General features: G+C 45.0%; 1 protein-coding gene and 1 non-coding gene across 4 annotated transcripts in view; one reads left to right on the plus strand and one right to left on the minus strand.

The window, feature by feature from the left end:
- The window catches only part of PPP6R1 (protein phosphatase 6 regulatory subunit 1), a 69,933-nt gene that overhangs the window by 42,538 nt on the left and 5,215 nt on the right, over positions 1-22,180 (minus strand). For 2 of the 3 annotated variants that reach the window (XM_075839922.1, XM_075839923.1), the window contains exons 2-5: positions 15,807-15,944; positions 7,391-7,623; positions 5,470-5,656; positions 1,033-1,170 (exon numbers count right to left, since the gene is read on the minus strand). In XM_075839922.1, the coding sequence (XP_075696037.1) occupies positions 1,033-1,170; positions 5,470-5,656; positions 7,391-7,623; positions 15,807-15,920 (672 nt within the window). In that variant the 5' untranslated portion in view covers positions 15,921-15,944. The remainder of the gene's footprint in view (positions 1-1,032; positions 1,171-5,469; positions 5,657-7,390; positions 7,624-15,806; positions 15,945-22,180) is intronic. The other variant, XM_075839924.1, reaches the window with a different exon arrangement.
- Positions 2,238-2,347, plus strand: LOC142662767 (U6 spliceosomal RNA). Its single transcript, XR_012850982.1, has one exon. It is a non-coding gene; the product is annotated as a U6 spliceosomal RNA (small nuclear RNA).

The raw sequence follows: 22,180 nt of genomic DNA on the forward strand, positions 1-22,180 counted from the left end.
ACTTAAAATGAAGTTCCACCATTAACACTACCTGTGTTGGAAATACAGAATCTTGTGTCAGTCATGTATCTTCACTGTCTATTTTTTGCCCAGGTTCCTGCAGCTGATAAGTCTATTCTGCAATTTTGGCTTCCGCGGAGTAGAGGAAGTGAAGCTCATTAACACATTAATACCTGGTGCTATTTGATACAGAAGATTCCAAATTAATTAGCCTCATTAACACATGACACAAGGCCTTATGAGCCAAGCAGCACAGGTATAATGGTGGACATACACCATCATTAATATGCCATAAACATGCAAGCTTAGCGAATTGGTCCTGTTTATACCAGTAGGGATAGGGGAAGAAGTGGATTATGTCAGATTTCTCTGACCACTGGACTGCCTCCAAACAATAGATTGGCAGGTTCGGTCAAATTAAAGGAATTGTCCAGAATTAGAAAAACTCCAGCACTGCTGCTGTCACTGTCCATATAAGGACTGACATCGGCAGCAGTACTGGATCCAGCGGATGCTCTGCTGGGGAACTCCAGTGATAGGAAACCCATGAAGTCACTGACCAAATGTCGGGAGCAGTGCTGGTGTCCCGAGCAAAGCGCTAGCTGATTCTCTGCTCGGGGACTCCAGCAATAGGCAATGTGACAGCCAGTTGCGGTCATGCCATTGATAACACGCCGTCACGAACAGCACAGGAAGCAAGTCCTCAACGCAAGAGTGTCAGCGTGTCATCAATATTAGAAACGCTACAGGAATTCCGGGAACAATTCACCGGGTTTGACCTGCACCATTAAGTACCGAATTTTAAATGAAAGTACATTACTAAGTGAGTTCTTTTTACGTAAGAATATTAATGCAATGCAATTTTCGGATAACCTTTTTAATCTAAGGTGGAAACGTAAATAATTAGGATAAATGAACGTTACGGAGACCCATCTAATAGCCAGTGCAAAGACCCACTGATAAGGGTGAGTCTAGATCTAGAGGACTTCTTATAAAGCGGAAAATATGTAACTTTTTTGGGTTCGTACTTACATTAAACACATCCTGCCTCAGCTGAGGTTGTTCCACACATGTCAGAAGCCTCAGTAACAGATCCATGATCGCCGATGTGCCAATGTGCCGCAGCAAAAGGTTTACAAAGTCATCCTTTTTACGTAGAAAGGCTATAATCTGAAAAATAAAATATACTATGATTCACCCAAAAAGACAAACGAGCATGGCTATAAACAATGTGCAAACAGCTTACTTATGCAGTTTCACCAACTAGCTGTATTTGGAGGGCAAAGCAAAGGTACATTCCCAGGTAAGCTTGTGAAATGTAAAACACTTAATGAGGCGTATGCACATGTCAAAGTAGATTTTACACAACCACGTAAACAAGCAATCCTGTACCCAACCCTGGTATAAGGCTACAATAAAATAAAACATCTCAAGAACCTAAGACTAGATTAAACAGTTCACCTCAATTTGATGCGTTTTTTTTAGCATGAATTCCCTGCAGGTTCTAGGATGGATACGCGGTGTACTTTTAGGCAGCGTATCGGCCCTGTGTGAACATACCCTAAGGCCTTATTCACACGGACGTGTCCGTTTTGCACGCGCAAAAGCTCCTTGTGTCATCAGCGTACGGTGCGTGGCTGCGTGATTTTCATACAGCCGGCATCATGATGCTTTGTTTTTATGTTTACAAACAGAAAAGCACGAGGTGCTTTTCTGTTTTCATTCATTTATTTTACTAATGTAGCGCGCAGCACCCGGAAGTGCTTCCGTGTCCGATTTGCACGCACCCATTGACTTCAATGGGTGCGTGCTGCACGAAACACAGGCAAGTATAGGACATGTCGTGTGTTTCACGCAGCGCACATATGCTGCGTGAAATTCACTGACAGTCTGAACAGCCCCATTCGCTAACATAGGTCCGTGCGACGCGCGTGGTAGCACGGAGGAATAACACGTTCGTGTGAAGGCCTAAAGGGGCACATACAAGAGATGAAACTCTACTAAACCTGCAAATTTTGGTGGGATCAACCGACAATCTAATGCGGGCGCCTTCTCACTCTCCTCCCCTAAGAGAAGATGACGAATCCTTTGTTCCCATCGGAGATCAGCCACTGACAGAGGCGTCTGGCAGCAGCTTATTCCCCTTTCCCCAATTAAATAAACCTGAACACTTCAGACCATGCATGTAGGGTTGTCACGATACCAGAACTTGGACTTAGATACCGATACTTCGTGTAGTATTGCGATTGGAGATACCAAAACGATACTTTGCCAACAATAATGAAAAAAAAGAGCATGGCCCCTGCGCAAGGATGACACGCAAATTTGTGAAGCGTTCCATATTTTTGCATGTGGTGGACCTGACGGTCTGTGCTCTTGGGGTCCTGGAGTATGTGGGACGGGCTGACACAACCAAAGGCCTGATCTCAATGGCGTACAGGAGCTTACTGTCCAAACACTTGGGAAACCCAATGGTGCTGGTAAAAGCGAAATGGGAACAGGATGTCGGTCCATTAACAGAGGAGGAGTGGGAGGAGATATTAGCGTCCACATGTCACTTATCACTCAGTCACGCGCAGAGGCGATCACAACTCTTCCTAATACACAGAGTGTACCGCACCCCGTGGGTATTAAAACAGATGGGTATTAGAGCGGACGCTAAATGTCCTAGGTGCACGGAGGAGAAGGCGGACATATTGCATATGTTTTGGTCATGTGAGCCCATAGGGCCCTATGGGGGGAAATATTGGACCTGATTAAGCAGGTGTATGGTCGGGAATTGGCGGCAGACCCTAAAGTTATGTTGTTGGGAGCGGTGGGAGAATTGGAGAGTGACAGAATGGCAAGCCTGGCAATTGCCAAGATATTATATCAAACGAGGAAATGCATTGCTAAACACTGGCTGGACGCGGAGCCACCAAGGATGAGGGAAATTGTAGGAATGTTGAACTATAATATCCTGATGGAGCAGAAGATATTTTCTAAAAGGGGTACGGGAAAAAAAATTGAGAAACAATGGAGCAGATGGTTGGCCTGTCCTGAGGTGCTGTCACCTGACCTGAGCAGACTAAGGGCGAGAGTCGTCTGAGGACCTGGAGGTGACAGAGTCTGGAGCAAAGAAGGGGTGGTGGGGAAACTTGATAAGAGAAATGTGCTCTGACCAGGAATGGTACTAGAAACAAAGGGCGGAGATATAGTGGGGGGCTGTGCGGGGATTTCCTGATATGCTGTCACTATTGTATACGATGTTGGAAAATTGTAATGTGAATGTTAATGTGTTATTTCATTTCTGTGTTCGTATCAATAAAATTGGATTGATTTAAAAAAAAAAAAAAAAATGAAAAAAAAAAAAAGGTTCTTCCATTTCCTTATGTGGGGCACGAGGTGTGATGAATTTTGAACCTCCATGTGCCTCACATTAATAGTAATTAACCCCATCGTGTTTCTCACAGTCATAAGGGACAACATTGGGTTAAAGTGTGAGGTACATGGAGGTTCTCACATTAAGTGAAAGAAAGCGGTTTTTATTTTTTTTAATAGCGTAAACCTCATAAATGACGCTCTAAATGTGTTATTACGGTCGCGACGATACCAAATATGTGTATAGTTTATGCATTGAGACTTTTATTTTAATATTTATTGTAAAAAATGTTTAACATTGCTTTATTTTTTTTTTAAACTTTAATGTCCTGGCATATTCTATACATTAGCCTGTGTACTGATAGGTATGTCCTAACAACTGCCTGTGTACTAAGTATGCCCTAACAGGAAATATGGCCAGACAGCCCTGGGGTCCTTCAATGGACCCTGGGCTGTCTGCTCATATATGATACAGCCCTCAATCGCGATCCTAGGGGCACTCCCTTCTCATTTTCCTAATGCTGCGGTCAGCTTTGATCGCAGCATTCAAGGCAATAATGGCAGATAGGAGAGTTTTCTCTGATCTCCGCCGTTAGAGCAGGGCTGCGGCTGTGTAATACAGCCATTGCCCCGCTTCTGACAAGTGTGTGCGTACGATCAGCATAAGGTGATGCGGCCGGCTCTGCACTAACGAGCACCGGCACTGAAGACAGAACATGGTGGTGTCCTGCTGTCTGCCCGCCATGTTCTCAGTCTTCAGCAGTGCCGTTGTTCATTAGTCCAGCACTGGTCGCATCACCTCATGCTGACCGCGCACACTTGTCAAAAGTGGGTCAATGGCTGTATTACACACACGCAGCCCCGCTCTAACTAAATGCGTGTGTTACAATACTAAGCTGTGCGGCCACACAGCTTAGTATCGAAATACATGAATTAACGATATTGAACCATTTGAGGGTGCATGGCAACGAAATAGTATCGATATTTCGATGCATCGTGCAACCCTACATGCACATATATAATACAATCGGCAGGAAAAATAGGGGGAATAATGAGTATGGCAAGATCACAATTGGGGATGCTCACAAAACGGCGCTGAACAGTAATAGACACTCCAACCCCTCCCCCGCCGGGCACTAGCCAGAAAAAGGCAGAGGGGGTTGTGTGAGGTCACTAAGAGTGAGTCACCTTGATGCAATTGTGGGTACTACTCCGTCTAGTGGCCAACATATGGAAATATTAGAAAGAAAATATTACAAATTAATGACAATAGGGATCTATTTTCATCAAAGAATGTATGCATAAATATTAATAGAGAGGAAGAGGACTCATTCAGAATTATCAATATAGCCTATATAGTAAAACCTCTTTGAGAAGGCTACCAAAAATTGCATTAAAAAGTGGCCTTCTATGGGGTTGTCTTCCCAAAGCTGGGTAATATGCGTACTATATGGTGGAACTGAAAATCTGTCACAAGAAATGTGACAACTGCCTACTGATGGGTTTATTTTGGAGGAGATTCTGGCTTGGCTAAAATCCCTAGTCATGTTTCAAGGCTCTTCTACGGGTCGGACATTGACTTAGAGAAGCTGCCTCCAATAGGTGGCACTAGAGGGTTTTCCTTCTTCTGGAGGAGAGCTCATTTGTCCACGTTTCATGTACATTATATGTATATAGAAACTAACCAAATGGACAGGTCCCGTGTACACACATGGCAGGACGGCTTGCAATGCAGATGAAATGTGTCCTAAATGACCCAGCAATTGTGTAAGGCTGCATTTTATGAGCAGGAAATTAACACTTTCCTTCTGGATTTAAGGCGACAGGTTATCTTTAGCAGAGCATTGGATCTAATAAATCAAAGCACTTACACTGCTGGCAACATGCGCAATAACCACGCCACTGCTTTTCATTTGCCCAACAAGCTTTAGAGAATGATCGAAACAAAAACACCCAGCCTCAGTTCTAAGAAAGAGCGCAGGCAGCTTCATTTATTCTACGACGTCTCCAGACAAATATTTACATTTTATTACTTGCTATTGACCACATGTTCAGCTTTTTTCTGCACTCGTTTTTATACATGACGTCTATGTGACTGCTAAAGGTTACCTGTTCTGTCTTGCGGTTAATAAGGATGCCCATAACTTTGCTGAAGAAGCTGGCTAGCAAGGGATTCAAGTCGTCTTCATTTTGTAAGAAGCCATATAGTCGCTTGAGTAAAGACTCATCCTCTCCTAAGGCGTCATTAATTTGTGTTACATCTGCTGTCAGTATCTCACATGATACACTGGGATACCTAGATTTAAACAAAAAAAATAAAAATAAAATATGCAGTTTCCATATAGTAATTATTAGGGAGAGTAAACGCCAAGCTGTAGAGATATTGTATGCTTCTTACCATTTCATTTTTCCTATGCAAGAACCAATACATTTACATGTTCACTAGTGTATCATCTGTACAAGGATATCTGACACAAACTGCTATGTGGACCCCGAGGACCTCTTCACAAGCCCATATTACACTACCCAGGTCACCAATATGCACAGAAAGGGGTTCTTGATGGACAACTTTCTCATATTCTGTCTTATGGGAGTTCTTTTTAGTAACGAGACAAGAAGATCAAACTGGCTACTAAAGTCAATGTGTCAGTCCCTAGACTAATAATCTGCTCTGGAGATCTAAGCTTAGAGTTATTTATTAAATATACGAGCTTCACTATATTATTTTTAATATTTATTTTTTTCCTAAGGCCTCACGCACGCAACCATAGTGGTGTGCACAGCCGTGATTTACGGCTCAGACGGCCACGAAGTGTCACCTACAGGCCGCCCACAAATCGCGGGCCGTGCACATGGCCGCGTGCATTCATTTCTATGAGCCTGGACTGCAAAATACGGCCGTAATAAGACATGTCATATCTTTTTGCGGTCCAGGCTCCTGTGCAATGCACGGACCGTGGAGCCCACGGTCGTGTGCATGGGACCATTAAAACTAATGGGGCCGCAATTCACCCGCAGACTTGCAGGTGAATTGCGGCCACAAAAATACATTTGTGTGCAGGGGCCTCATACTTTAGGACATTTTAAATTGCTCAAAAGACAAACCCACCAAAAGAAAACAATATTGCTTTGCCCTGAAAGTCTATATTTCACTCAACCCCCATTCATTTTAAAGCCTCTGCTTTTAATCACCTTAATTTAAGAGAAACACTGGCACGTCTCTGTCCTTAGCGTTTGGGCAGACAATCATTTATGCCATGTGACGCCTGCTCCTGCCTAGTCTTTAAAGAGTAACTGTCGTTTCATAAAACTCGTGACATGTCATAGTGACCGGTCAGAAGCGTTGATCGGTGGGGGTTCGGGTGGTGAGACCCCCAATGATTGCTGAAGCGAAGGCGCAGTGCCCCTTCGGCTGTTATGGGATCACTTTGCCTCTTCTCGGAAAGTTGGGGTTAGCGGAAGACTGTCCATAGTAACCTATGAGCCAGTCTTCAGCTAACGCGGTCTCTCAGAAGTGACCCCATCACAACCAAAGGCGCACTGCACTCGGCAGAGCACTTCAGCCCCATCATTTCATAGATTTGTCACCTGCCGATCAAAACTTCTGAAATAGCACTATGACACATCAAAGTCTGTATGAAACGACAGTTACTCTTTAATACAAATATCAATGGTGACAGAAACCTAGTTAGTGGCTTCCCTCTGTCCCCGTTGTGATAGGGTTCCATCGTTTTGACTGCGTTATTGGTTCCGTCAAGAATAACGGAAACTCGTCACAACAGTGACAGACGGAAACCATTAGCTAGGTTTCCGTCGCCATTGATATCAATGGTGAGGGAAACGGAAGCTTAGGTTTCCGTTTGCCTTTCCGTTGAGAGGTTAACCCGACGGAAACCCCTCAACGGAAGGGCAACGGTGATGTGAACAGGCCCCAACTGCAACAACCCAATCTCACTCGAAATAATAAATGGTGGAAAGATAAACATGTTACATGAGAAAAACCATTTGTGAGGAAGTGACATTTGCTTACTTATAGCGCAGCTTCTCATCCGTGTCACTGGGCGGCTCCTGGGTAATGCAGGTGACAAGTTCTTCCATGTGCTGTGGTCGGACAATGAATTCCACAAGTTTTCGGTTGACTACTTTGCACTCTTGGAGCACATCTTCCTCATCCAGCAGTTCAAACAGCGTAACATTCTCTCTCTCCAGCAGGGTGTCCACATGAGAACTTGTGTGCAAATCAAATTTCCAAAACATGTCTCCCTGCAAAATAAACATTTCTTATTGTTGAATTTCACCGGCTACTTGTACTGGGTGTCAATTACTTAAGTGGATTCAGAAAAGCAGAAGAGATTGCAACCACCAAAACTTCCGCAAAGAGAAAAAAAATAAAAAAATTAACCATTCAATGGATAAGCACATACAACGTTGCGATGAAACAAATAGGAGACAGAACTATAGCTACTTATGAAGCGGTCAACACACTGGAGTAACACCGCCCTCATCCCCCACTGCCCGGCCCAACATGATGTACACATATATCTAACAAGACCCTCGCTGCTTTGGAAACGCACAGTTGCTAAACATCAACTAATAGGAAATGTTTGATTGCGTAAAAATAACTCGTTTGTCTGGACTTCTCCTTTAATGTGACTCAATATGACATATACATTCAACCATACATGGCTAAATAACGGCATTCACTAATTTAAAGCGGACCTGTCAGCTCCCCTGTAAATACCTGTATTCACCATAAAACAGTACTCAGCCTTTTTTTTTTTTTTTTTTTTTTAAGAACTCAATTGTGTGATTCCTTTGTTGATCCTCCTGGAAATGAATGACATAACTGACAGCTAGGCGTCACCATTCCCCTTGTCAACATGGTGCGTCCTTACAGCCTGAAGCTGGCAATGCATTACTCATTTTGAACGGACGAATGATAACGGAGTCCTCGTCCGTAGTCTCTAGCCCGATCAGGTGTTTTGAGGGGAACGCTTTGTTCGCATGCCAGTACATTAAGTTTAAAAACAAAAAAGTAAAAACAAAGTAATGTTAACCACTTCCTGACCAGGCCAACTTTAAAAGTTTTAGCCATGTGCCAATTTAAATGCAAATTGTTGTTCTATTATTTTTACAACCTACATCTATTTGGTCTGGTTTTTCTCAGAACCTATTGGGCTTCCATATGGTGCCAAAAAATTATAGAGATATATTTAACTTTTTTTTTTTTTAAATATGTAAGGAAAGAAAGTGGAAAAAAAATAAAATAAAAAAAAAGTTGAAAAAAATGTGAATGTGTTATTTTAGTTTTTTTTTTTTTTTTTTACATCTGGTACATGCCACTGGGTAAACACTCCTGAATTCATATTTGGCAACTTCTGCTGACTTCAACGATACCAAATGTGTGCATTTCTTACACGCTGGGCGCAAGGTGGCGCTTACAAAGAATGGTGCGCAAACTGGCTTTTAGAGAAAAAAAAAAATTCAAAGCTTGTTCGCTGACACCATACGACCATTACAGATGTTGTGACGTTTCCAGTCCACAACAACTGATGGCCTATCCTCAGGATAGGCAATCAATATCTGATGGGTCATGGTCCGACACCCCCGAACGGCTGTTTTGAAGGGGCCAAAGTACTGGTACGAGCGCTGCTTCCCCTCCATTTCCTTTACTGCTCACACTGTGAATCGTGGACACACTTGTAGTGGCGGTTCACAGTATTACAGTTTTCTCCCATTCAAGTGTATACTGTAATACTGTGAACCGCCGCTACAAGTGTGTCCACAATTCACAGTGTAAGCAGTAAAGGAAATAAAGGGGAAGCGACGATCGTATGAGCATCGTGTCCCCTTCAAAACAGCTGATCGGCGGAGCTGCGCGGAGACGGGCTACCACCGATCACAAAAAGTGATGGCCTATCCTCAGTATAAACCATCAATATCTGGACTGGAAAACCCCTTTGACACCCCAAAAATGATTATTTCATGGAATTTAACACCACAAAGATTTGAAAATCTGCCGTGTAAAATGTAAAATCTTATCTACTTGCCCTGTACTGTAATCCGCTGCCGACCTTGCCTGCGCAAAGCCGCAGGAAAAATTTGCAGTGAATCCGCCACATCCAACGTCAACCTAAGGCCCAGTTCACCCAGAGTTTTTTTAGGCGCTGACTTTGACGTGGAAACCGCATCGGAATCAGCGCCACTATACGACCAAAATTGTTTTTTCCCGGGTGGCTGGGAGGCAGAAAAAGCGTTTTACGCCAGCGGTCCTCAATGGCCTCGGGTGAAAAACACGGCAAGAAAGTGCAGGCAGGTCAAAATCTGCCTCAAAATTGTGTGAGAAGAAAAGAGGCAGTAGATTCACTGCCAGAAGTTTCAAATTAAAAAGAAACGTGATCGATGTGGTTTTCACAGCGATCTCATGCTCATGGACCAACAGATTGGTCCCAGATACTCTGCCCAGTGCTGTTGGCTACAGCCAGGGTACAGGGATGTTTGCACACGACCATGCGTGGACTCTCTGAAGTGCCGCCGTAATTAGTCTATATGGTGGACTTCAGAGACCCTGACCGCTGGCCGTAAAAACACAGCCAGCGGTCAGGACCCTGTTAAACTAGCTCACACAGAGGTGTCCACATGATCTTTGACCAGATAGTGTATTTATGGGGAGATTGCATGTAAAATAATCCACATAAAATGAAGAGGAAAAATCAAAAAAGGAAAATCACTAAAGAAAAGTGGTCTCTAAAACACTTCTATAAAATCTATACATTATTCTGAAATTCAAACCACCACACAAGCAGTGCATTTTCCACTGAATAAAATGTTAGACAGGTCATAACAACAGGATAGACAGGTGATAGGTCTGACTTCTGGGACCCCCACCATTAACCCTTTCAGGACCAGGGGTCATCGATGCCTCAATGACCAGCCCCATTTTTTCAAATCTGACATGTGTCATTTTATGCGGTAATAACTCTGGAATGCTCTTGCCTATCCAAGCAATGCAGAGATTGTTTTCTCGTGACATTGTACTTTATGTTAGTGGAAAAATTTGGTCAATAAGTTCATTGCTTATTTGTGAAAAACACCAACATTTTAAGAAAATTTGCAAAAATTATAATTTTTCTCATTTTAAATGTAATCTACTTGTAAAACAAATAGTAATACCACACAAAATTGTTGCTAACTAACATCCCCCATATGTCTACTTTATATTTGCATTGTTTTTTGAACATTATTTTATTTGATATGTGTTCAGACAGCTTATCACACATCTTATTTTACCCACCAAGCCGGCCCACGGCACATCACTTCCTTCATGGGCTACGCGCTGCCGACGTCGAAAGTAGGTGGTGGTCATAATAATGTGACTCGACTGTGTATATCTGGAGTTCTCATGGCTGCTGTTGCTAACCCTTTCAGATCCATTTATAGAATACAGGCTGCCATGACTGGAACACTTACTCTTGCTGACTGACCTACAAGGCGGAGGCAATTTAGTTTGCGACTCTGATAATGACATTAACCATGCAGTCTTCCTAAAACAGTCATCATCTCCTACCTGTGGCTGTCAGCGCATGCTGGGAGGTATAGTTTCACATCAGCTGGAAACATCCAGGTAGGAGACCCCCATCCTAATGTAAAACAGCTCCAAACCAGAGCTTCACTTTAATGAGGATATCCGGATACAATTGATGGTCCACCCTCCGGATAGGCCATCAATATGTGATCGGTGTGGGTCCAACTCTTTGCACCCCTGCTGACCAGCTGTTTGAAGGAGCTGCGGTGCCCTGGCAAGTGCCGCTGCGGTGCCCTGGCAAGTGCCGCTTCCCCTTCATGCTGTAAAAACAACTTACTTGTATCGGTGGTTCACAGTATTACAGCCTTCTTCCATTCAAGTGAGTGGGGAAAGGCAGTAATACTGTGATCCGCTGCTACAAGTGTGTTGGCGTTTTACAGTATTTAGCAGCGTAAGCGATGACAGGGAAGCAGCGCCTGCTGTAGTACCTTCAAACCGCTGATCGGCTGAGTATAGGCCATCAATTTTATTTCTAGTCTAGGACTGTCCAGTATCACCGAAAGGTATGAAACAACATCTCACTCAGTCTGGAGACTGCCACAGCTTTGACTGGGAGCAAGAGAGAAAAAACAAAATCATAGCAGCTTATCTGCCGTCTGTTCAGACTGTTTGCCATGGATGCGCTGCCTGACAACCTAATATAAAAGACTGTGGTCTATCTGATGTGACTCAGCTGTTCAGCTCAAAGGTGGATTGGCAATGTGCGGCCAGAAGAGAAGGAAAAAAGCAGCAATGGCAGTAATCATGCCACTTCTCATCTCAGGCTGTATTATTCAGATTGCACTAGAAATACATTTAGGTAAGGAACCCCTTCAAAATAACAATCAGCAATCACATAGTATTTATGTATTCTCTAATTGCACATTGTAAAAGTTTGTGGCCCAGTATGGAACTCCGCATGCATCTGTACAGTGTTCTGTCAGAATCCATATGTACGGAGATGTTCACCCCTAGAATAGTGAATCTGACAGAAAAATTTGAGGAATATAGAGGTACAGTAAAGGCCTCACGAACGTTTGTGGATGCCCTATTACAGCTCCGTACAAAATGAAGACATAATAGAGCCGCATGCAGAACACTGAGGTTTCTATACCACGACATTCTCTCCATACCTAGAGATGTGTAAAAAAAATACATCATAGAAAGACAACCTGATACTGTAAACCCCAGCAATCAGCTGTAATATGCGGGGTAACCCATCAACAGGTCTTCAATTCCCTTGCAGCTCCACCTCAGAGGAAATAACATTACAGTTCTCATTTGATTCGAGAAGCCGCCCATGTAATGCACGGACCCGCCATACATTCCTTGTAAACGTTCTCTGCTCCAGATAATATCATGAGGGTCTTCAACAGGGGGACCCCTCTATTTACTCAGAATTCCCTAAGGGCGTATTAGAAAATGGGTTTTAATCCAGAAATCCACTATAATATAGATATGTTCCCCTACCCAGGTGGCAGCTAAGTCTCACAAAACAATGTGCCAGCTAACCTCCACCCAGGGTGCAAATGAATAAACAAGTATTCACTTTTTTCCATTCTACACTTGAAAAGCCCTGTGGTCCCTTTTTGCTCTTCAAGTTTATTCAAAAGTGCTTGTCTTATCATATATGTCCTATTAGGGCATATGGACGTCATAGAAGGGGTTCCCTCAAAACTGAAGGATACAAAATTTGGCTAAGGCCTCATTCACACGACCGTGTCAGATTTTGCATCCAGAAAACACCTATGTAAGAGACCAGTGCTGCAACAGATTTGTGTTTGTTTTTCTCGTCCAGATGACATCTGCTTTTTTCATTCGTGGGAGGCCCATACAGTCACTTTCATCACAATTTTATTCCCAACCCTCAGAAAATACCCCAGCACAATCATAATATTGTACAGAAGCCAATTACTATTTCTTTCCAGCATAGAGAGAGCTTTGTCCTATTCCAAAACATTATAACTGTAGGAAGCATGAGTGGGAGCCTAAAAGGGGCATTATTAACAAGTAAGGCCTCATGCACACGACCGTAAAAACTCCCGTTATTACGGGTCGTAATTACGACCCGTAATAACGGGCTCATAGACTTCTATTGGCGACGGGTGCCTTCCCGTTTTCTCACGGGAAGGTGCCCGTGCCGTTGAAAAAGATAGAACATGTCCTATTTCAGGCCGTAATAACGGCACGGACAGTCCATAGAAGTCTATGGAGCTCCCGTAATGACGGGTGGCTACATGTGTGCACCCGTCATTACGGCAGCGTTGCTAAGCGACGTCAGTAAATAGTCACTGTCCAGGGAGCTGAAAGAGTTAACTGATCGGCAGTAACTCTTTCAGCACCCTGGACAGTGACTACCGATCAGTATAAACCTGTAAAAAATAAAAATAAAAGACGTTCATACTTACCGACAACTATCTGCTTCCTCCAGTCCGGTCTCCCGCCCGTTGCCTTGGTGACGCGTCCCTCTCGACATCCGGCCCGACGTCCTGGATGACGTTTCAGGCCATGTGACCGCTGCAGCCAATCACAGGCTGCAGCGGTCACATGGACTGTCGCGTCATCCAGGGATGTCGGGCTGGATGTGAAGAGAGGGACGCGTCACCAAGACAACGGCCGGGTAAGTATGAATTTCTTTAACTTTTATTACAGAAAGGGCTGTCCCTTCTCTCTATCCTGCACTGATAGAGAGAAGGGGCTGCCGATTAGTGCAGTGCTTTTTTTCCGCCAAAAACGTGCCCGTAAATACGGGTGGAATACGGGTGACACCGGACCCATATTTACAGGCACGGGTTCGTAAATACTGGTGCAAAACGGGTCGAATACGTGTGACACCGGACCCGTATTTACGCCAGTATTTACGGGTGGGAAAAAATACTGTTGTGTGCATGAGGCCTTAGGGGAACTATTACTCTCTGGGGCACAAAGAGGAGCACTATAACGGAGTGAGGCCTAAAGGAGACCCTATTACTGTGTGGGGAACTAAAACCGACACTTACTGCGTGGGGCTATACGGGGCACTTTTACTGTGTGGGGCACCAAGGGTGGCATTATTACAGTCTGGGACACTACGGATGAGGCATTTGTGCAGAGGTGGGGAAGGCACAGGAAAAGCGAGGAGCCAAAAGATGTCTGTGTGTCAAATTCTGCAGAGACAAGTTGTGGCCAGGAGTAGTCATCATGGAGGCCTCGGCCAGACGAAGAAGAAGAGGGAACTTGAACGACTCCAGCCAGAGAAGACGTCACTTGTGATGCTGGATGTAATTGTACCGTTTGGTCCTCAGAGCGCCTGTATCTACCACTATATGGTCACTATGCTGGTAATATTGGTCTTTGTATAGTGGTTTTTATTCAGTCAGTCGAGTGTTGCAAAACACATTAGTGTTTCTTCAGGAAAAAACACCTGACGATTTGACATCAGAGGTCAATCAGTATAATGTCAGAGTGCGTTCCGTGTGTCCGTTTTTAACGTCCGTAGAGAACAAGTGATCAGTTTTTCACATCAAGGAAAACAAAAATACTGCTTTTTTTCAGCCTCTCCTAGCAATCTATTAGTGAAAAACGGACCAAACTCAGAGAGCGTCAGTGCGGGGACCGAATTTTGACACGAATGGGATAGTGTAACGCGAGACTAGGACAAAACTAGTGCATGCTGGGATGTTCTCTGCACAAACCGACGGTCTGTGTGGAAAACGTGGATGAGCCCATTAACTTCAGTCAGTGTTTAGTCCATGTGCAGCCAGTTGTACACGCTGAAATCACACGGAAGTGAACATCACTCACCCGAATAGGTCCTTACAGCATGCGGGTACCATTCAGTCGCTAGGTAGTGGCAATGTGTGGAGGTATTATTCAGTATCAGGATGGTGGTATTAACAACAATATAATGGCTGTAAGGCCTCATGCACACGGCCGTGCCCATAATCACAGCCTGCATTTTCGGGCCGTTCTCCCATACAAAGTATGGGAGCACATCCCGTAAAAACGAAAAGGACATGCTCCGTAATTCCCAGCACAGTTACATGGCAAGGAAACCTGTACGTAGCGATTTGGAAAGGTGTCCGCGGCCAATAGAACCGGGCGGGTCCGTAATTGCGGACCATATTACGGTCCGCAATTAAAGAGATTTTTTACGGTCGTGTGCATGGGGCCTAAGGAATTTTTATTTTGGTCAGTCGGCCACGCTACTTTCTACAGGCGGCTCTAGGCATTTGTGGAGAGGGATTCTGCTATTGTATAACTGATAAAGAGGACTCATTGTGAAACATTAGGGAACCGGGCAACAAATGCAAACTCTGGCGTAAACCGAAGTGACTGGACTGTAAACATTTGGAGACAGAGCTCTGCCTGCACACGCTGCTCGTACATATTTATTCTCCTGCCCAAAATTCGAACCTTGTGTTCTATACCTCGAGGTTTCCATTTGCTCCGAACCTTCGTTGTAGAGTGTTAAACTTGACAGGAAAAAATAGAACCACAGGCGTTATTTTTCCCCATCAAAACGACAGGCCTCAGTGGAAACCGACAAACCCCAAACGTAAGGCAGTGGGGTCTGTCAGTTACCGCTGGTATCCATCGTACGACTGATTCGGCACTGCGTTGTGGCTTCCGTAGTAAACACGACAGTTAGCCTAACCAATAAATTATACTAAACTGCCCCTGTACTGTAACAACCTCTAATTCTAAATTGTTCCCTACGCGGAATTAATGGTTTTAAATTGTTCCTTACCTGAGCACGCTATAGAATGGCATCCAGGTGATTAGACACTACATCTCCCAGCACGTACAAACAGACGCAGGATTGTCAGGGCACACTGGGGTTTGTAGTTTCCCAACAGCTGGAAAACCACAGAGCTGCCATAAACTATATAGGAAAACATACCTTTGGACCTCTAACAATAAACGCTTCTACAATTGCGTGTCTTCCGGAGGACCAAGTCCCATGCAGGTACATCAGTGACCAGGCAGAACCAGAGGAGAAGTATTTTCGTATCATCAGCCACCCCTTTATAGAGTCCACCTGGTTTGGAGGTACGAATATTAGCAGAATACCTGACGCTTACTTGCCAGCATCTTTTACAACCATCTATAGCAGCGGAGATCAAACTACCACATACTGGGGCAATAAAAAAAAAGTTATCAAATAAAATGTGTTTAAAACCGTTACTGAATGTGGCGCTCAGCATGTACGCCAAAATTCTGGAGCATTTTGAATGGTAAATCTGCCCCTATGTGTTCCTCGGATATGGCTGCACATAACATTGTTTCCCCGTCTGCAGTGGAGAGGTGGCCACACACGACGGTGGCCGGAGTGACTCTCCACTGTAGTCCATGAGAGATACAGAATAAGCCATGTGAGCGCACCGTTGTTTCCAGATCACTTGTTTACCTCTCGTCACCAATTAGTTATTCTAAGCGGGGCCAAAACATTAGAGGAAGGGAAGAAAAAAAAAAGTCAATGAAAACATACGAAATTCCGACGTGTTTATGTAATACATGTGCTATATAAAGGACACTGCTGACATTTTTTTGCATGCCTTTCTTTTAGGTGCCTCAGTGCACCCATAGTAGTAATAGTAGCCAGTGTTACTTATTGCACTTGCGTCTCAGCCATAACTTCTTCATATAGGACAACGCGGTTCCTCGCTAGTGCATATTAGCAGTCCGATAGCGTTACAAGTCCGTTAATTACCATTTCACTAGAAAAAGGTGGTGACCGACACAAACCTACGAGGAGGCCCTTGTCCCACATCTGTAAAATCCAAAAGGGAACCACCCTGGTGAGCCCCCATTCGAAGGCCTATTTCTCACACAATGCTTTGATGCGTTTTCAGTTACTTTTTTTTGTATGGCGTTTTTTTCTCTATGACTTCACCATTAAAGAAGCTTGAAACGCATGGAGTCCTAGTATCGTTTTGTTTTCCGGATGTCTATCGAAATTCTATTTGCCTACCAGAAAAACAAACAAAATCAAAGCGGTTGACAAAGTATTTGGAAGTTTGGTGACCAGACCACTTTGATTTGGCCAGTAACGCACATGTAGCGGTCTATGGGTCAGATCACCTGTTGCGTGAATACTGCGGTTTTTCCACAACGGAATTTGTTGCAGAAAATCCACAGCAAATACAGTAGCAGCAAAGTGGATGAGATAAAACAAATCTCATCCACGCGCTGCGTAAATACTGAGCGGAAAAAAAGCTCAGAAATTGACCTGTGGTACGGAATTTTATTCCGCAGCATGTCAATTGTATTTGCGCAAACGCTGCTTATTTGTTGCGGGTTTTCCCCATTGAATTCAATAGGGAGGTAAAACCTGCAACAAATAACAAACGCAACACAGAATAAACAAAATAGAAAAATCTTAGGCGGGATTCACACGACCGGGTCGCGTCCGAGCCCGAGTGCCGGCCGGTAAAATCGGCCATTCTGCCCGGCCGGTTTGCATAAAGTTATGCATCCGTGCCGGGCAGATCCGGACAGTGACATCATCGGCAACTCCTGAAGGGGAATCCCCATTTGTTCGGGGATTCCGCTTCAGGAGTTTCCCCTGATGTCACTGCCCAGATATGGACAGAGACATCAAGCGCTCTGTCCAGGAGCGGAATCCCCGAACACACGGGGATTCCGCTCCTTCAAGGAGCTAAAGTGCGGCTAGCACATAGCAGAGCGGGGAGATACCACCCTACTGTGCTATAGTGGCGTCGCTACAGTAGTAGCAGCAGAAGCAGCTGCTGCAGCTGCTAGCGGCGCCATTAAAGGTGTCGCCGCGCCAGGGTGCTTTTAACAAGCAGGAGAAGGGAGCCAGCGCAGCGCTCCCTTCCACCTGCTGTACACCCCGGCCCTGCCACACCGTGTACAGCGATGCCGATGCCATTCGTCAGAATGGCATCAACTCCTCCTCCTCACATGCACTCTGCGCTGTGAGGAGGAGGAGATAGAGCGCAAGAGCCGGAAAACCCGGCCGTCACTCGGGACACATCCCGGTGATGGCCGGGTATTACCCGGCCCCATAGACTTCTATGGGAGCCGGGCGGCCGGGTACCCGGGCGAAAATAGAGCATGTCCTATTTTTTGACGGGCGGTTTTCCCGGCCGTCAAAAAATCGGTCGTGTGAATAGCCCCATTAGGGGTCCATTATTCCTAATGCAGCCGGGTGCCGGCCGATTTATGAACGGCCGGCACCCGGCCGGGAAACCCTGCCGTGTGAATGAGGCCTTAGGGTATGTTCACACGCAGTGACCAAAAACTTCTGAAAACAAGGAGCTGTTTTCAGGCGTAAAAAGCTCCCGATTATCAGACGTTTTTGTATCAACTCGCGTTTTTCGCTGCGTATTTTACGGCCGTTATTGGAGTCAATGAAAAACGCCTCCAAAAACGTCCCAAGAAGTGACATGCACTTTTTTCGCGGGCGTCTTTTTACACGCCGTATTTTGACATCGACTCGTGGGAACAGAGCACCATAAAACCCATTTAAAGCAATGGGCAGATGTTTGTAGGCGTATATGGGGCATTTTTTCAGGCGTAAAACTCCCGAATTACGTCTGAAAACAGTGCGTGTGAACATACACTTATACTTACCCAGGGAGTCTGTTTCTTCCTCCTGGCCGGCCCAATTACAGGCTGCAGCGGTCTCCTGGGATGAAATGTCATCCCAGGAGGCCGGACTGCTAGCAGGCCAGCTAAGTGCTGCAGTTTTCCGTAGCGTACATTCCGGGCGGAAAACTGCACCAGTTTGATGCGGTTTTTCAACAGGGATTCACTGTGGCGGAAAGGGCGGATATGCTGTGTGATTTTACGCAGCGTATCTGCCTGTGTGATTTCTAAGGGTATGTTCACACGCAGTGACCAAAAATGTCTGAAAATACGGAGCTGTTTTCAGGCGAAAACAGCTCCTGATTTTCAGACTTTTTGCAAGTGATCGCGTTTTTCGCGGCGTCTTTTAGGGACGTTATTGGAGCCGTTTTTCAATGGAGTCAATGAAAAACGGCTCCAAAAACGTCCCAAGAAGTGACATGCACTTCTTTGACGCGGGCGTCTTTTACAGCGACGCATAAAATTACACCTAGTCTGAACACAACATCGTAAAACCCATTGCAAGCAACGGGCAGATGTTTGCAGACGTAATGGAGCCGTCTTTTCAGGCGTAATTCAAGACGTAAAACGCCCGAATTACGTCTGAAAATAGGCCGAGTGAACATACCCTAAATGTCTAGATCCATTGATCACTGCTAAATAAATGCTGTAGGCAGTGGCGTTTTAGTCAGTCTTCAGTTCTCAAGGCTTTACACTTTATGCCACTGTGGGTGATTATGGGAAGGCGCTTGGCGTGACGGGATATCCTTACCGCGTACGGTTGTAAAGCAAACTGCCACGGATCCGCAGGTAGCACAGAAGATCATTAAAACCACGACAACCGCAAATGGTTCTTCCTGCACAGCCGACAACTGCACCTTCAGAACGCATCCTTAGGCAGGGTTACCACGTAGTGTCAACGATGCAGAATTTCCGCAACAGAATTGTTTGCGGAATTTCTGCAGCATTTACAGTAGCAGCAAAGTGGATGAGATTTAAAAAATGTCATGACCACACCGCGGGAAAATAACGCAGCGTAAACTTAAATAAATTGACCTGCGGTGCGGAATTTGATTTTGAAGCATGTCAATTTATTCTGCGTTTTTGTTGATTTTCTGTTGTGGGTTTTACCCATTGAATTCAACGGGGATGCAAAACCCGCAACAAAAAGCCAAGTGTTGCGGCATTAATCACAGCGATTACACTGCAAAAATCGCAACTACGGAAATGAAAAAAAAATCATACTTTGGCCTTATTCACAAGAACGTTGAATACGTCCATGTGACAGACGTTAAAACAACGCCCGTCACACGAAGCTACGCAATTCAATGGGGCCATTCAGACTAGGGATGCACGATGTATCGAAACTTCGATACTGTTTCGATACTTTGCATCCCCAAACGGTTCTATACCGTTATTTCATGTATTTCGGTACGAAGTTGTGCGGCAGCACGGCTTAGTATGGTAATACATGAATATAGGAGAGCGGGGCTGCAGCTGTGTGATACAGTCATTGCCCAGCTCCTGAGTACTGACAAAAAGTGCGCGCCGTCAGGATGATGCGATGCGGCCGGCGCTGTACTAATTATTGCCTGCACTGAAGACAGAACATGGCGGGCGCACTGCAAAACACCCCCCATGTTCTGACTTCAGTGCCTGAACCGCCGCTCATTAGTGAAGCGTCGGCTGCACCAACTCATGCTGACCGTGCGCGCACTTACTGTCAGGAGCGGGGCAATGGCTGTAAAACAGAAACCTCTCATCTCCGCCGTTATCCCCCCAGAATGCTGCGATGAAAGCGGACTGCAGCATTCAGGAGAAAATGAGAAGGGGGGATGCCCTTTGGATCGCATCACAGGGGATCGAGGGCTACACCATATATGGGGATACAGCCCAGGGTCCATTGAAGGACCCCATGGCTCTCCGACCATATTTCCTGTGAAGGCATTCTTCGGTATGCCCTTACAACTGCCTGTATACTATCTGTACACAGGCTAATGTACTGGCATATAGATCTATGCCAGTACATTACAGTTTAAAAATAAGTAAAAAAAATAAAGTAATGTTAAATTTAAAAAAAAAAACTAAAAACACACACATTAAAATAAGTCTCGATACATAAAATATGCACATATTCGGTATCGTCACGACCGTAATGGTACTTATAGCGTCATTCATGTTTACGCTTTTATAAAATTAAATAAAAACTGCTTTATTTCACTTAGGGGGGATTCACACGAACGTGTATTGGGTCCGTGCGGGCCGCGTGGTTTTCACGCGCCATGCACAGACCAATACAAGTCTATGGGGCAGTACAGACAGTCCGTGCTTTTTGCGCAGCGTTTGTCCGCTGCGCAAAAAGCGCGACATGCTCAATATCTCCGCGTATTTCGCACCCATTGAAGTCAATGGGTGCGTGAAAACCACGCAGGTCGCACGGAAGCACTTCCGTGCGAACCGACTGAAACAGCGCACCAGCTGTCAAAAAGGATGAATGTAAACAGAAAAGCACCACGTGCTTTTCTGTTTCCAAACAGAGTGTCTTTGAGATGAGCGAACCTGGACAACCGAACCGAACTTCACCGGGTTCGGCCGAACTCGTTTTGGCCGAACCCGGCAAAAAAATTTCCGGTACGCGACGTCAGGAGATAGTCACTGTCCAGGGTGCTGAAAGAGTTAAACTGTTTCAGCACCCTGGACAGTGACTTCCGATCCCAATATACATGAACCTGTAAAAAAAAAAAAAAAAGAAGAAGTTCTGACTTACCGATAACTCCCGACTTCTTCCTCCAGTCTGACCTCCCGGGATGACAATTCAGTCCAAGTGACAGCTCCAGCCAATCACAGGCCAAGCACAGGCTGCAGCGGTCACATGGACTGCCGCGTCATCCAGGGAGGTGGGGCCCGATGTCGAGAGGCGCGTCACCAAGGACGCGTCACCAAGGCAACGGCCGGGAGGGAAGTTCTCGGTAAGTACAAACTTTTTCTTTTAACAGGTTTCTCGATATTGTGATCGGCATTCACTGTCGAGGGTGCTGAAAGAGTTACTGCCGATCAGTTAACTCTTTCAGCACCCTGGACAGTGACTGACGTCGACTAGACTCATCTCTATGATGGTGGCTGCGCGAAAATCACGCAGCCGCGCATCATACACGGATGACACACGCAGCTGTCAAGTGGTTTTTGCGCGCGCAAAACGCAGCGTTTTTAGCACGCGCAAAAACGCAACGTTCGTCTGAATCAGCACTTATTGTGAGGCGTGATGAATTTTGAACCTCCATGTGTCTCACATTAATAGTAATTAACCCCATCATGTACCTCACACATTAACCCAATGTTGTCCATTATGACTGAGGAACATTATGGGGTTAATTACTATTAATGTGAGACACACGGAGGTTCAAAATTCATAATACCTCGTGCCTCACATCAGAAAACAGAAGAACTTTTTTTTTTATTATTGTTGACAAAAGTATCGTTTTGGTATCAAAATCGCAATACTAAACGAAGTATCGGTATCGAAGTCCAAATTCTGGTATTGTGACATCCCTAATTCAGACACGCAATGTTTTTCGCACAGCGTGTTTCTGTTGCGTGAAACTCACTGCATGTCCTATTCGTGTGCGGTTTTTTGCGGATCACGCACCTATTAAAGTGAAAAAAATGGGGAAAAATCACGGACAG

Source organism: Rhinoderma darwinii, chromosome 10 (assembly GCF_050947455.1).
Source record: "Rhinoderma darwinii isolate aRhiDar2 chromosome 10, aRhiDar2.hap1, whole genome shotgun sequence".
NCBI lineage: Eukaryota > Metazoa > Chordata > Amphibia > Anura > Rhinodermatidae > Rhinoderma > Rhinoderma darwinii.